This window comes from Castanea sativa, chromosome 12, assembly GCF_040712315.1.
Source record: "Castanea sativa cultivar Marrone di Chiusa Pesio chromosome 12, ASM4071231v1".
Lineage (NCBI taxonomy): Eukaryota > Viridiplantae > Streptophyta > Magnoliopsida > Fagales > Fagaceae > Castanea > Castanea sativa.
Window position 1 is genome coordinate 8,668,254 of NC_134024.1, and position 17,910 is coordinate 8,686,163.

General features: G+C 34.1%; 1 protein-coding gene and 1 pseudogene across 1 annotated transcript; both read right to left on the bottom strand.

The window, feature by feature from the left end:
• Positions 1-17,910, bottom strand: part of LOC142620129 (cyclic nucleotide-gated ion channel 1-like) — a 32,064-nt pseudogene that overhangs the window by 935 nt on the left and 13,219 nt on the right.
• On the bottom strand, positions 4,855-7,608 carry LOC142621223 (uncharacterized). The gene is made up of 5 exons (XM_075794543.1): positions 7,397-7,608; positions 7,186-7,278; positions 5,963-6,064; positions 5,439-5,891; positions 4,855-5,338 (listed from the first exon to the last, which is right to left on the bottom strand). The coding sequence occupies exons 1-5, from the start codon at positions 7,571-7,573 to the stop codon at positions 5,318-5,320; spliced, it is 846 nt and encodes a 281-aa protein (XP_075650658.1). The 5' UTR covers positions 7,574-7,608; the 3' UTR covers positions 4,855-5,317.

The window sequence follows — 17,910 nt, forward strand, 5'->3', positions numbered from 1 at the left end:
TAACATGGTTTGTCATTAAACAAAACTTTATTCTAAATATTTAAAAAAAATTAAAATTTCATTCCAACGAAAAATTGATCAATTATCAAAATATCAACAAATTTTTAAAAAGTTTCATTATTTATTTTAAATTATTTTGAAAATTTTTATTTTTCAATAAAATTTTATCTGTATTTAATATGCTTTTATCATATAAATTAATTTTAATATTTTTTCATTTAATTTTAATAATTTTTAAAAATAGTTCACATATGATTCTTAATAAAGTCATGAATGTCATGATTAACTCATATTAACTTTAAAATAAGACACAAGACAAAAAATTTCATAGGTATAATATATAGAGGCATGAGTGCGCTGCACCTGGATGGTTAAACCATCAATTTACTAATCCAAAGAGAGAAATAAGAATTGTAAAGAGGCTTTCCCAGACGTAGTTACTTGTTTGGAGGTTTTGTCCAAGAGAACTGCAAAACGGAGCAACCATAATGTCTTAGATATACTAATTATCTTAAAATTAATCATACGTGCAATAAAAAACGTAGGAATTAATCTACAAACTTTTTGTTGAAAAAAAAAAAGTTAAGACAATATCTATTTTAGGCAATAGGTAAGGAAACTAAAATGAGATAACAAGCCAATGACCTTTAGGATAAATAGCATCTCCAACCCAATAAGTAGGAGATAGCGGGTATGAGTCCTCTTTGTCTTAGGTCTAAAACAATCAAATATTGAACTTAAGTGATATCAAATAACCTTCTTCTTCTTCTTTTTTTCTTTAATTTTTCATGAATACGTATCACATAATTTTATGCTACACATATTGTATTACGTATACACGGGTGATGACACATTCGTACAGGACCTCGTATATGATATATTATTGATTATTTACATCATATAAAAAAAACTGGCAGAGGAGAAATGAGCAGATACAACAAAAATGTACAGGACCTCCTATGATAAATTGATTATAAATCACATGGTTAAAAATGAGTTTGGAAGAGAAGAAACTTCCAAGAGATACACCAAAATTTTTACCATAAACTTATGGTTTAATAAATGTAAGGAAATTATTAAAATAAAATTAATGTGAGGAACGTATTGAAACTCTTGAAAAATTAAGTACCATAAGTTCTTACGAATAATGCAATACGCATATGATTCTTAATAGTAAAAAAATATTCTGAAATAGAAATATGGAACAGCAGACTCAAATATCTACAAACCTTAGATTTCGCAAGCCCCACCAAAAACATTGAAAGAATTTTTCAGAGAAACTTTTGGACTGCACAACACCAGACTGAAGGACTCCAAGAAATACTCCAAAATCAAAGAAGGTTGTATTTGGTGTTGTATTTGGTGGACTTATAATGCAAACATCGTTTAGAAATGTGTAATTTCCTAAACTGTGATCACAATGGAAAGAACTTTCGCTACATTCCTTATTTACACAGGCCCTATGCCAGCAAGCCGTCTCTCGTTGGATAGAAAGAAAATTCCAAAAGGCTCCCAATACCTAAAAGACCAGTGAGCCATTGAACATCAATTAATTCCTCATCTATCCAAACCAGATAATAATAATAATTGTAAAACAAAAACATTAATAATAACAATAATATTCATACAATTGTACAAGATATATAATCCATTCAATTGCACAAATGAATAAAAATAATTATTTCACAATTTATGATCATTATATCTAAATATTTTTCTTTTTGTGTTTCCGAAATAAATTCTTTTGATTCACTAAAATTGTTATTTTTAAAATCTAAACTTTTTTCATGAAAACCAACAAAACTTTAAATTTTTTTTAACATATTGTTTAAAGTAAAAAACACATAGTTTTACCAACAAAAAAATATAATTAAAAAAAAGTACTTTCACCCTATACGTTTGGGGTAATTTCATCCCCACAACAAAAAATTATTTAAAGTTGAATAATTTCATCCTTTATATTTTTGTAGACAAGCATATAGTCCATGTTGTTATTGTCTTAATCAAATCCTAACAAAATATTATGATTTCTAGAATATTTCATTGTGCAGTATCTAAAATTCCTCGCTAAATTTTGATGTCCCAAAAATTTTATTTGTGAATTTTGAGTTTTATGTGTTAGTCATACTTAGAAAGTAAAAATAGTCGTCTATGGTATTCTATTTGTTACCTAAAAAACACTAATTTATTAGAGGTTTAAATCTTCTAGAATTATAATTTTATCTAATAGAAACTTCAATGACATATGTCTTTGTTATTTTATTCTTTTTTTATTTGTTTTCTTTCTTAAAAAGGTGTTCATTAAAATCTGTGATCATTTATTGCGAAAATTTAAATATTATGACAATGTTTTATTAAAACTTAATTGTTTATTATTGGAAGATGACGGCATTTGTTATTATTCTTATTAAAAAAATTGTAAGTAGATACTATCTTTAGTAAATAGGATCTAAGAAATTATCATGCTAAATAGATACTCATATGTTAAACAAATATTCTAAATTTAAATACATAATTTGATAATTAAAAAAATTACATCTAAAATTTTCTCACTCAAGAGGCAACACATACTTACTAGTAATTGTAAGTGCATTAAAGAAATTTATTGAATACTTTGGAAGTACCATAAATGCGTACTTCTCCCTCTCACATGAATTGTGGGTTACGCCATAAATTTAATTAGTGAGATCCATAGTTATGTGAGAAGGGTGAGTACGCATTTATGATACTCCTGAAGTACCCAATAATATATCTTCTTGTGTTTATGCAATAAATGCTTTTGATTTTTTTCTTTTTTGGTACTTTTAAAATCTAAAAGGTGTACAGTACAGGCAAACCAACAAAACCTTGATTTTAAAACGATACTTGTCAAGGTAAAATTTTGATGAATATAAAATCAATACAAAATCAAACTTACATGACTGGCAATGATGTACAGAGAGAAGTTGAATGCACACTACAAAAAAATGGTTCTATAGCCGCGTTTTTAAAACGTGGCTATAGCTCAACAAAACACGGCTATAGGACGATTTGGTCTATAGCCGCGTTTTTTTAGGCCACGTTTTTAACCATGGCCTAAAATGCGTAACTATAGGCCTATGGCCATGTTTTTTTGCAGCCGTGGCTATAGGCAGGACCAATGGCCACGTTTTTATAAACGTGGCTATAGGACTTACTCTAGCCACGGTTTCAAAACCGCGGTCATAGCCACGTCCTATAGCCACGCTCAAAACGTGGCTATAGGGCAATTGCCGATTGCTCAGTATCAAGGTTAGCCGCGTTTAAAACGCGGCCATAGACTACATAAAAACGCGGCCATAGTTGTGAGCTAAAGCCGCGTTTTTAAAACATGGCCATTGCCCATTACTATGGCCGCGTTTAAAACATGGCTATAGGGCAATTTCCGAATGCCTAGAACCAAGGTTAGCCGCGTTTTAAATGCGGCCAAAGACTACTTAAAAACGCGGCTATAGGTGAGCTAAAGCCACGTTTATAAAAACGTGGCCATTGCCCATTACTATGGCCGCGTTTTAAAAACGCGGCTATAACCTTTGTATCATTTTTGAATTTATCTATAGCTGCGTTTTTAAACCGCGGCTATAGACCTTTTTTAAAAAAAAAAAAATGTAAAATGCATTTACAAACGCTGCTATAAATTTTACAAACGCAGTATATAAAACCTGTCACATACACAATTCCAACTTCTTATTCCTGCAAAATTCCAACGCATGCAACAAAATAACAATCTCAAACCTGTCACAATCTCAATCAAACTTTAAAGACTATGGAAAATTATCAACTTTCAACGAATATGCAGTTCAATACAGCAAAAACGTTGCAACAAGCATTAACATATGAATTTTCAACCATCCTCAACTACAAACATTACACAGATGTTTCTAGGGGTTCCTTCCCATCTCCAAGCTGCTTTCCAGGTAGAACACAGTTTACGTTTCAATGGCACTACAAAAATATAATGACAGCAGTTAGACAAGATTAGCAGCTGCATCTATAAATACAGACACTCTAAAATGTGGCAATGAACATTTGCTAGCCATAAAGACCATTATACTAGACATAGCAAGCTTTACATAAGGATAAAATGTGGCAAATTGTGCCATTATCAACAAAATTATGAAACTACAAACCACAATTACTATGAAATCTTCTAATAATACTGCTTTCTTCATATACACTAGAACAAAGTTTTTAAGTTCGAAGGGATGTGCAACTATTAGTACAAGCTCTTTCAACCTTGTACCTCTGATTCATCAAATTCCACAAACTTCTAAGTCCAACCACAGCATTCAATAAACACAATATTGTAAAATAAAACCCTATAGCAATGTAGGAAGGTGGGAAAGATAGACACACCTGAATATCAGACTTGGACAGACCAGGCACGTCCATGTAGAAAATGTACTCCTTGGCAACATCAAAATGTCAATTGGAATGCTCAACACACCCTTGTCAAATTATTGTTAATGTGACACTAATTATATCCTCTTGCACATTAATTTGGAAACTATTTATAGTAAAATTGACATAGTTTCGAAGATTTTTATTGTTTTTTGAAGCACTGCTAAGGTTTGCAACTTTTTACCCAATTTTTCTCAGTTGTCATACACTCAAAAGCACTATTAATTTCATATCATTCCCTATACATGTCTCTTCTTACACAACGTGACAAGTATAAACTTCACTCATCACTCTTAAACAAATCCACTCGAAAGCAAGACAAATTCCTTTGAATACCAAAGGTCAAATTCTTCCTAAACAACAACAAATTTTACAAATCTTTTAAAAGTGCCGACATACCTGCAACTTGTGAAGGTACTGAGGCTGACCATGTTTTCTCTTAATGGTCCTAGTGCGCTCCAAAAGCCCATCAGCAAAGACTCGACTTGTCATTATCAACATGAGCAATAATGAAAACTTTTCTATCCAACAAAATTACACAAATTGAACCAGCAAAAAGTTCTAAAATAACAATAAAGAAAACAAATCAAACCACAAATTACGAAATTGTATTGTTCATATTTCAAACTTACAATGAGAATGCATGGCTTCACTATTTAATCCTCTTGGTCGATCTTCCATGTTGTTAACGCATCAATGTAGTTGTCTACATATACAATAGATACAACTACAAGGCTTTTTGTGCACAAAAAATATTGGCCATCTTCAAATGACATGATTGACCGGTGTATAATATCAAAATGATAATAATGTCTACCATATTCCTTCATGAATAGCCAAAATATTGTCAATCTATATATAATACAATATACAATCACAAAATATCCACGAAGAGTCTTCATTTAGATGCAGTGTTATCCTGAATACATCAAACACATCGTATTATTTCTAACGTAATAAATCATTGCAATAAACCACTATTTTCTTTAAATTAAATTAAACACTTGCATTTTTAGTACCTGAGACTGCAGCTGTGAAGCACTTATAAGTGGGCGTAAATCACGTAACATGTCGCCCATTGTTTTCATCACCTCTGCCATTTGCATCTGATGCTTTGCTTCTGATTGGGCAATTGCTGAGGTCAGTTCTGCCTTATGGCGCTCATGTAAGTCCGCCATTTGCTCCTGATGCCTCTGCTCTACCTGGGCAAGTTGGTCCTTCAAAGTTTGGTGCGAAGTTTCCAATTCAGTCATTCTATGAGCTGTTTCAATGGACGATGGTGGAAGTGTGTAGCATGAACGGTTAGACCCATTTCTTCCTGATGGAGTTGGTCTAAAACCCACCCCACGAACACGTCCAGAGCGTTCAGCCCCCATCACTTGGGCAAAAGTATCATCCTTTGACCATAAGATTCCTTCGTGCCGTGATCCTTGTAGTGAGCTCCCACGATTTAAAATTTCAGTCATTTGTTTCTGTTATAGTACTTGCTCTAAACAATTCCCGCACAAAATACAAAAGAAATAGGTTAGGATATACGACTTACAATCTTCTCCCCCACATCAGGAGTAACAGGATGCCCTTCTTTGGTGCTGTATACTTTCGCAAAAAGCACGGCACGCTCCACTGCCTGCCCAGTTTCTTTTGCCTACATATTCAACATTCTCATTGCAATAGTAAAAATTTACATTGGTGATATGAAGCGGCAATCGACAACCAAACTTAGCAAATAGAATTTCACTCATAACATGCAATATAATGTACAATAAAATACAAACTTTTACATTATTACGTTGAAGAAGACAAGTTTTGTTATCTTCATGCGAATGCTTAGTATGAAGTGGTTTTGGTCCCTATCTTTATGCATAGAAGCCAGCTTTGGTGTTCTATGTCATTGCCTAATTCCTTGGCCAACATGTAAATATACATATGACACAAGGATTGTAGAGAAGCAAAGTGTAACTGGTTAAAGAAAAAGAGTAAATATTACACACATGTTTATATTCATTGAAATTATTAATACACTCAAGTTGTATGGTTTGTCATTGAATCAATATTACGTAAAATGCATTTTGCACTTAGAATTACACCGTTGTAATATAAAATCTAAGTTTCTAACTAAAAATAAATGACAATGTACACAACTTTTCAGATGCATATTCCGTAATGGTTCATCAACTTCAATACATTCCTCCAACTCAACTATGACAATCATTTTTTCAAACAAAATTTTCTTTTAATATGTTACAAGGAAGGACAACACTTAATGGTTCACTTATTCTTACTTTCTTTGTAGGAAAATGGTTCACAAACTTACTTTCAAAAAAGTATAGGTGTACTTTCATAGTACATTCATGCATTGTTTTTTTTTTTTCTCTTCCATGCACAAGTTAAATCAAGTTAAGTTTAGATGAAAGTATGAGTTTTGTAATCAATCGTGTGATAGCTATGTTTATCAATCAAAACCACCAACTAGCATCCTACAATTGTACCTTAAACATAGTGTATCATTATCACTCTGCATTAATCACTCCTATGTGTTGTATGCAGGCACCTACCAAACATATGCATGCCAATTGTATTGGACGTTTTATTACGGAATTCTACTAATGAGGCAAGCAAGGCTAACAATTCATATTAATTCACACAAAATGCTCAAAATTCTTCTGTACATTAGTTTCATCAAACTCTTTATATTCGTTACATTTGAATATAAAATTCTATACAATATTTAAACCCTGGGTAGTTGTTATATAATTCATTTCTTACCATATCGTCTGCAGTTTGGGCAAAACTTATAGGCCCTGATCTTGCAATCTCTTTCTGTTTACCACGACTTCTTTTGTTCGTACTACTTAATGTCTACGAATAAAAGAAAACAAAAACAATCAGTGTGTTCGTAAACTGCACTCGGTAAATTCAAATATTAAAATATTGCATTTCACCACTAATAGATAAAATAGCAAGAAAACTTCCATACCCGCGTGTCTTCATGAAACCAATAGTCAACCAGCTGAATAAACTCCGTCTCGTCAGCCCAATCTGGTCTGCTTTGAATGACATCTTCTCTCGACGCATCATCTTTGTAACATTTCCTTTTCAACTTGCCCTGTCGATTCCTCCTCAATTCCCCCAGCTGGTGCATTGCCCAAGTCATTTGATCAGCTGGTTGGATAATTTCTGGGTCAATGATCCACCATTTCTGCATTGTAAAAATTGAGTTAGCATAGTACAATAGTCCACCCTACTAAAAAATCAGAGACTTCCCACACACACAATTATACATAACAGTTTAAAATAGCTTAATTTGATACTACCTCAATTTCCGTCCAACAATCTACTTTGTTGCTAGTCGGGACATGTGTCCAAGCAGTTGGCACAAGTGGGCAATAGACGTGGCTGAGGCAAAAAGTGCCCAACCACCTTTTGAATGTTTTTCCGCTCTCCCCAATTGGTTGCCCGCGTGCATTTAACTCACATTCAATTTTCATGTTAGGTGGAAGACTCCATATTCGCGTAAGTAACGTATTCCCACGCTTTTTACGCAAATTATTGGATGCTGGGGTTTCTTGAACTACATCATCTGCACACTCAAAAACCACCATTACGAATGAAATTTCTAAGTTCACAATTACAGAAGTTACCGTATATAGCTTAAGTGCTCAAGTAACATGAATATGCTCTTGGTAAATGTGGACATTTTCATACTATATTATTACTGAATCTTTTTTTTTCCATTCGTTTTGCTAATTTACTTATTACTCAGTACAATAAGTTAATTAACAAAGTTCATATTTTCAAAAATTCAAAAGAAGCAATGGGCAGCCTATCGTTGTTATCTGAAGAACATAATAAAAACCATGTAAACGAACCATGGTATTAATTACTATTAATATTAAAGGAAATTTGTACACTACAAATTCAAATTGTCCATAGACATGTAAACTACCTGGGGGTTGCGTCTCATCATCATCACTTGCATCCCCTCTTGCCTGATCAGCCGCAAAGGCAGCGTCCAGCTCCTCCTGCACGCTTTGTCGTGAACGTCCATTTCCTTCGCCAACTTCGACCACCGTTAATCCACGATCCCTTCTCATTACTGCAGCCAACAACATCATAATTATGCGTCTAGTAATAAATATCAAACGTTACATTTGAAGACATGTCCACTACCTAGGGGTTGTGTCCCATTAGCACTTGCATCGGCCCTTGACTGCTCAGCAGTACAGCCGGCCTCCAGCTCCTCCTCCCTCCTCTGTCTCAAACGTGACGATCCTTCGCCAACATGAACAAACTTCAATGGACGTTTTCTTCCCATTCCTGCGTTCAACAACTTTAGAACACAAAGAAAATGTTAATTATAGACAACAATCAATTGCTTACAAAGTAAAGTAACTAATTTTAATATCTAACAACATATACAAGCCACATATCGAAGTTTAAGAGCTTCTCCTTGCCAAACACTTTAACAACAACAAAAGGAAACCCTAACACCACATGAATATATATCCAAGTTCATAACAAATGAATTTCAAATCCAATAGTGACCGAACCTAGGAATTAGATGCATAATAAGTAGAAATTTAAGACATTAACAACATTAATGTTTCATTAACAAAGAAATAAAATACTACACAGACTCATTCCAACAAATGGTATTTCGGCATACATTTTCATTAATAACTGTAACATCCAAACACATAATACACTACTAAATAATTACACTACTCATCATCGGTGTACTCGTCCTCGTTGGCATCTTCATTGTTGGACTCATCATCAATAAACTCACAATCGTCTAAGTTGTCTACTTCATGACGATCTCTTTGAGCAATGATAGAGGCATCAATTGTCATTCCCTCTACATCATCCCGAGCCCAACCAAGGTTGTCACTCACAACCTCATTACTAGTTACATTGTACGGAACATTCTCAGAAACATTATATGTGTCCTCGTCACGTTGGGGACCAACACCGGCATCAAAGACATCCCTAGCTTTAGTTTTGACAACAACATACCAATCCTTCTGTCTTTTGTCCTCCACATAAAAAACTTGTGTAGCTTGAGATGCCAAGACATACGGTTCATCTATCATTTCATCCCCACCATGTATGAAGTGTGTAAAGTTCACCATAGGAAACCCAAATTCATCAGTCTTATATCCTCTCCTATTTTGGTCATCAACCCATTTACACTTGAATAACACATGTTTGATATTCTCAGAATAATTCAACTCGATTATATCACTTAAAATACCATAGTATGTAATGCCACCATCAGTAGCGACACTGACTCCACTATTTTGCATTTTTCTGTTTACCTCATCTTTTACACTCCTAAATTTTAAGCTATTTATGACATAATGCTTCAGCCACTTTACATAATTATATGGCCATTTGGACAGTGCAGCAAGGGTATCACTAACTCCCTCCCTTTCCCTATCAGCACTAGTCAATGACATCACCTAACATATCAAAACAAAATTATTCATATCAGTACAACTAACCATGGTACTCATAATTTGTTTAAGAAGTTGAAACAGTCATACGTACATGACACCTAAACCAACTACAAAAGTTCTCCATGTGGTGCTTATATATAATGGCCTCGGATATACGATGGTGGCCTTTTCGGAGTTCGTCCTCCATCAATCTTTTGTGCATCCTGTGCAGGAAATTGTATTAGGGTTAATAGATCTAATGTACAATGGATTGACGTGCACTCATATTCGAATTTGTAGTACTTACTCACGAAAGTGGTTAATGTTTTCAGAATTGAATAAAACATAGCGATGGGCTTGGGTCCACTCTCTATTGCTTAGTGTCACGATTGAAACAACCCCTGTTGACTCCTCAATCGTCCTGGTCGGTCGATTGAATATAGTTTCAACTCCTTCCATATACCGTGAACAAAATGTTAAGCACTCCTCTACTATGTATCCTTCAGCAATAGACCCTTCTGGAGTAGCTCTATTTCGTACGTAAGACTTAAGGCGTCCAAGGTACCTATAACAAAATATTAAGATTAATGATTGGCCATGGTTATTCGAACGCACACATGAAGCTCATAGTTGATCAATAATATTACATACGTCTTACCTCTCAATGGGATACATCCACCGGTAGTGCACTGGACCACCAATCTTGGCTTCAGCAGCTAAGTGCATGACCAAATGTACCATCACTGTAAAGAAGGATGGAGGAAATATTTTTTCCAATTCACACAACGTCACTGCAATGTCTGCCTCAATAGTCGCAATATCTAAAACAGTAAGGGTTTTGGAACAAATCTCTCTGAAGAAGCAAGATAACTTTATCAAAGGCCTAGTAACATAAGATGGCAAAGACCCGCGTAATGCTATGGGAAAAAGTTGCTGCATCAAGATATGATTATCATGACTTTTCAAACCAGAAATCTTGCGTTCTTTCATATTCACACGGCGTGAGATATTGGATGCGTACCCATCAGGCACTGTTACATCCTTCAAAACTTGCAAGAAACCATCTCTCTCCGATGAACTCATATGAAAACAAGCAGGTGGTATAATATACTTATCATCACTTCTTCGTTGTAGGTGAAGTTGAGTCCTTATCCCCATGTCCGCCAAGTCAAGGCGTGCCTTGTAATTATCCTTCGTTTGATCCTTCAAGTTCAACAGTGTGCTAAGTATATTGTCCATCACATTCTTCTCTATATGCATCACATCAAGATTGTGTCGCAACTTGTGATCCTCCCAATAAGGCAAGGTGAATAATATACTTCTCTTCTTCCAACCACTTCGATCTGCCTCCCCTCTCTTTCTTTTATTGTAAGCAAGTTGACATTTCTTTCCCAGACAACGTCCAACTAAATGTTCAGTGTCCGGAATAATTTGTGACGCGACTGGTGGTACAGGAGCCAATCGTGTATCATTAGATCCATCAAATAACATACCTTCTTCCCGGAAATTGTGGTCAAGATCCAACCATCGCCTATGTCCCATGTAACAGAATTTATGGCCATTTTTCAAATACCGAGAGTCGGTCTCCATGGCACAAGATGGACACGCCAACCCACCTTTGGTACTCCAACCCGACAAATCTGTGTATGCAGGAAAATCATTTACAGTCCACATCAATGCTGCACGCAATTGGAATATTTCTTTTGAAGATGCATCGTATGCCTGTACTCCAACATCCCATAACTCCCTTAGTTCTTCTACTAATGGTTGCAAGTACACATCTATAGCAAGCCCTGGTGAGGTAGGACCAGGAATAACAGCTGATAGAATCAAAGATGACCGTTTCATGCACAGCCAAGGTGGGAGATTGTAAGGGACCAACATGACAGGCCATGTACTGTGACTAGTACTCATAATTCCAAAAGGGTTGAACCCATCCGCAGCTAATCCAAGTCTGACATTACGAGGGTCAGATGAGAATTCTAAATGCTTAGTGTCAAACATTTTCCATGCCTCGGAGTCAGCAGGATGCCGCATAACCCCATCATCAGTACGACCATTAACATGCCATTTCATAGAACTAGCCAAATCAGGTGAAAGAAATAGCCGTTGCAATCTTCGCTTTAAAGGGAACCACTGTAGGATCTTTGCAGCTTTCTTCTTTCCCTTATTGGATGAAGCATTTTTACTAGCAACAGATGTCTCATTTGTTTTCCACCTTGACGCGGTACAACAAGGACACGCGTCGAGGTTAACATTGTCCTTCCAAAATAGCATGCAATCATTAGGACAAGCATGAATCTTCTCATAACCCAAACCCAAGTCTCGGATTATCTTCTTAGCCTCATAATGGTCTTTTGGCAACTTGGCATCTGAAGGAAGTAAATCCTTCAAAACTTGAAGCAACATAGTAAATGACTTGTTCGTCCAACCACACAGAGTCTTCAACTGGAATAACACAACAATGGCTAAGAAAATGCTAAATTTTGTACAACCTTTATATAAAGGTTTCTCTACATCATCTATCATCTTGTAAAACTTATTGGCCTCATCATTCATCCCTTCAGCCGCATGTTGCACAGTTGGACCTTCTTCCATTGGTTCGGGTGCCATTTCATGTGGGGGGCACAAATCGTGCAACATCCCATGAAAATCACCATATTCATTTAGGGTTTCTTGCACATGAGAGCTCCCACATACGGTAGCCATCGTGGTAGCCGCCGATTCCCCATGAAATTTCCAAACTTTGTAATTGTTAAGCATCCCCGAACCCCAACAATGATCACGTGCCACATTTGGCAGTACTGAAATCAAATTCACACATTTCACACAAGGACACAAGATCTTCCCATTGCGCGCAGATAAAGAGGCAAATTCTATGAATTTTGCTACACCTTCAAAATATTCCCTTGAACCCCTCTTCTTGTCCATCCAACTTTTATCCATTGCAGCACAATATTTATGAAATTATACCTACACCAAGAATTGTTACTACGAAGGTAATAATTATTATATATAATATCATTTGTGATTTGTTAAGAACAGACATACCGAAGTATGCTTAAATTTTCTTAGAACACATAACGCTTATCGTAGACGCGTATCAGTGTGATAAACTCTAAAAGTAGTTAAGCATAAGTGTTTTACAAAAATATATTAACAAACATCCTCTACTATGTAATTGTAATAATTATTACTACCTCAATTTTTAACTCTGTCATACCGCGATACTTAAATACTTGGGTCATTGGTCAAAAGTGAGTTCAAAAAATTTTGGATGCAAGAGTGTGATGTTGGTTTCATACGAAATATGTACTTCAAAATGACCTATATGAACGTAATCCATCAACAATGCCTAAATAAAGGACTCATGTTGTTTGCTTTCTGTTTTACACAGTGTCATCACAGAAGTAAATAATGCAATCACATCCAATGAATGAGAAAAATTTGCAGGTGTTGAGAAGGAAAGTAGTTCATACCACTTGACTGTTCTCTTCTAACTCAAACGAAAAAGCTTTTCCCCAACCTGCAATCCGCAAAATTTCCATCACACATATTACTGTCAGCAAGGGTTCATCCAATTGAAGCAAGTTTAACAACAAAGGCTCTTTTGCATTTACAAATAGGGATGTGGTAGGTGGAATGCGCGTGTATGTGCGCGTGTGTGTGTATATTAATATGTATATATATATAGGACAATAATGTCTCTAACTTCCCAATGGTCTTATGTCTCTACTAAGTTTAAGCATCCCTAGAACTACAACTACTTTCGGGGGTCCACAAAGTGGTTCTTTTTCTCACATGAAATATGATTAACATTCTCCTCCCATTTTCTATAAGTACAAATGGCATAATTTATAAGGCTACTTAAAATTCTATGCTATAGATGAGTTTTCGAAAATAAGAGTAATAATCAATTTCTTGTGTTAATAATAGGGTTCATGACTTGGTGCCCATCCTTTGTTATTCAGTAGTCTTTCACTTGCTAATTAGTAACTATTATAAACAAAAAATACCTATGACATAAAGCACAATTGTTGGCTGCATTAAACAAAAAAAACTAATGTAGAAGAGTGAATGCATAAATGGTGTTTCACAGATATGAGTTATTATCATCATATATGTGGGTATGTTGTTATTACTCCATAAGTATTAAACGAGATGACAACAACATTTTGGTGAAGGCATGCTTTGTACAATCGTTATCCACATAAAACCAAAGTCTTGTTCATTGGTTGAACATGTAATGCTTTGTTGAGTCTAAAGGGCTAAAACATAATAAATCTAAGTTCTATAGAACACTCCCTGAATGGCAAATCAATTACTATGAAACATATAGTGAAATCCTCCCATTTTCGTTTTACTTTTATACTATTGGAATCTTACAATTGGAATCTTACAAGTGCAATCTGTCATTGCGAAACTACAACTCACGTGATCAGCCTACATTAAAAAGAGAAAAACCCACAAAGACTGCTATTGTGAAGAGTGAGTTTACATTCAGTAGGCCATTGAAGGCTGTCACATGTACACGTGTTGTTGCGGTTGTGATAGAATTTGATGTCACTCTGCTGTAGTCTTTTGGAGATCTGCAAAAAGAAAACATGTATATGAGCTATAGTCTTTGATTTGTTGTCATTAGAACAAGCAAAAAAATATAATGGGTTTTATCTGAATCAAAGTTAGAGAAAGAAAGAGAGAGAGAAAATACTCTATAACATATATTCCAAAGGCAATGACTCTATAACCGAAAACTATTTGTAGATATTGTGCTTGAGTGATGTTAGCCTTATGACCTACCCTTAACAGATTTTTAAATTTCGTCAGCATGTATAAATAACTCAAACCAGGATCTATCTTATAAGGCTATTTTATTTAGCTATTTTTTGTTGGAAGTAGCTTAGAAATCTATGCAATATTTTTCTATAGTTCAGCGTAATAGATATTGCAGTATCCAGTTCTGCATGGCAATGTGAACTTAATTAAATATCTTTGTGGTGTTATAAACGTTAGATTAAATATCTTTGAGATAGTTGAGATTTAAACGTTAGATTAATTTCTTCGTTAAAGACGCTAGGATGCATGTGCTAATTAAGTTATGATGCTTTTGACGACCAAAAAAAAAAAAAACTGTAATGAACTATAGAAAAAGATGGCCACCCACGATGCAGACAATGCTGAAAGCAACAATAAATTTCAACTATCAATTGGAAATTAAAAGATTGCTGGTCAATCACCAGGCATGACATTAGAAACTCATATGGTCAGCTTCTTCTTATCAACCTAGCATGGTCCTACACAAAAGATGATCCCCTTCTATCATTGAACTATAAAACAATCACAACAATATATAAGAACCATATATTAAATAAAACAATCCAAATGGTTTATATAAGAATTGTTTATATTATATATATATTTAACATTCTTGAATACGAATTAAGATGTGATGAAGAATTATTAGTTAGGCCACATTAGTAATTGGCAAAGGCACTATATATATACTATACTCAACAACTACTCTAAAGGACCAATTACACCAGTCAGGGGGCTGTTTTTGATTGGTATTTTTGTACGGAGATGAGATCTAGAAGTAGTTTTGAGCTCGCCTAATCTACTATCTTTACTATGATTGATGGAAGCCCATAATTGAGATGATTGCCAAACATATGTACAATGCATGTGGACCTATTCATGTTACAAAATAAAAAGCAACACAAAAAATGCAAGTGGACAAAAATTTGGTTCATTCAGTTGGTGAATCCACCTCATGACCAATTTATGACATTATTATTAATATGCAGAATTATAAGACTTAAAACTATTGGTTTCCTAGTATTATAAAAAGGAAAAAAGAAGAAGAAGATAATTATATGTTAATAATATTACCAATAAATTAGTTGAAACATTTTATAATTATTTTTCTATTGATTTGATAGTTTAAAAGAAAAACTGCTTTAACTTTTTAGAAATGCTATGATGAAGATGGTAAGACTTTTCTAAACTTTGAGTTAGAAAGGTAATAAATACTTAAAGGTAGGACTTTAAACAGAGATCAAGACACCAACCATGATGTCACAATTCAGAAGATATATGTGATCTATATCTTTCTCTGGTTTTAATAGTCAATGTCGAATGAATAGGATTTGTAACAGATACAAACCTTGTATTATTTTTAAAACTCATGGATGACGGCTATAACATAATAAAAATGCGATTCTAGTCCAATATGTCATAACTTGTTTAGCACATGAAAATGGTATTTCATTCATCACTATCAAGTTTCAACAATATATAAAACAATCCCAATGACTCGTTATACAAACATTTTAAATACATTGTTATAGTTTTGACACTTTTATATTGACACTTTTCTTCTTTAATACTTTGCAATTCATCTAGTCCTTTGTTTCTATTTCTTTGGCTGAACACTTCTTCTTCTTGCCACCATTCTCATCTCTATTTTTTTTTTATAGGTAATGGATGTTTCGGTACAAGTAAAAAAATGTGAGAAGTTGATCCTGTCTAATAAATATGGATGAGAGTATTGCAATATTGACCTCTACAATAAAATCAATTGATCTACTTTGGATGTGGCCTAAATCTTAAAAACATATAAAAACGTGACTTGATTTTTTAGCAGATAAACCAACAATCCTAGTCTTGCAGCGGCTGGGTTAATGAACGAACCTATTGCCTAAGGTGCCCTTTGAGATAACAATGAAAACTACTATAAAGCCTAATATGATGCCATGTACACTTCAAGTGCTGATGTGATCCTCTCAAACCGATTGGGGGAACCTAAATCGTGTTGTCATTGACCTGCATTACTTACTACAACCTCCATTCGGGGGACGAAAAATAAACTATCTACAATTACCAAGTCTACAGAACTCAGCAGTCAGCACTTTGAACACTTCCAATGTACCACCTCATTTTTGTTGGTAAGTCCAATTTACTTGTTTTATGCATTACTTTTTTGTCTTTTTCTTTTTTTCAATCACCTTAGAATCCTTATTTTAAATTCATCCTAAAGTAGCTTAAAACTGAATCTTTGTCTTAAAGACTAAAACTCATAAATGAATATTTAAATTATTTCTTTGTAGTTTATGACACATTTAGCTTAATGCAGTAAAAATTGTAGTACTCATAATACTACTGAATAAAGTCATGAACTAATTAAACAAAATTTTATTTCTGTAAGGAAACAGAGATATCTAAAGATTTAACTCTTTTCAACCGGGTAGAAGTCATAGGTCTATCATGTATGAACAGATAAGATGGATTTAGACTTGAAAGTTTGTCCAAAGGACCCCCACTGAGATTGTGCTGTTGTAAATAGACATCCAAAACATGCCTTATGATTAAATACAGAAACTGGAAACAGAGGTACATTACTTTGTTTGATTTCAATACCCACCAAGTTGGGATAAACATGTTTGTATACCGTACTCTCATGATTATCCGAGATTCTGTCAACCTTTAGTTAGAACAATTTTTTTGTACACCATTGCTTTTGTCTATAATCTAGTTTATATTAATTGCAGGTAGAAAAAAAAAAAAAAAAAAAAAAATATATATATATATATATATATATATATATATATATATATATATATATATATATGCACTTAGCCATTGGAATATAGATTTGTGCTTTTGTCACTAAATAATAGTATTACATTTTCCATTTTTGAACTTTACCATAACAAGTTGACATGAGTTTTTAAATGTTGTTGCCTTGATTTCAGCATATTTAAATTAGTAAATGGATAGATGTTAAACCAATCTTGCATGTATAAAACCAATGATTTTAGGGCTACTAGTAGAATTTCTAAAATTTCTTTCATATCTAATCCACTTCAACTTGTTCCACCCACCACCAAAAGAAAGAACCCATAATAAAAATAACAAAAAAAATCCAGTTCTTCATTGTACTTTCAAACCATAAATTAGTGTCTTCCATGATTTATGTCAAATTTGTTGTGTAGAACTCGAGGAATTGCCAAAAGTGCCATAAAGTTATATTGTTCAGAGCAGGTCATTGCAATGT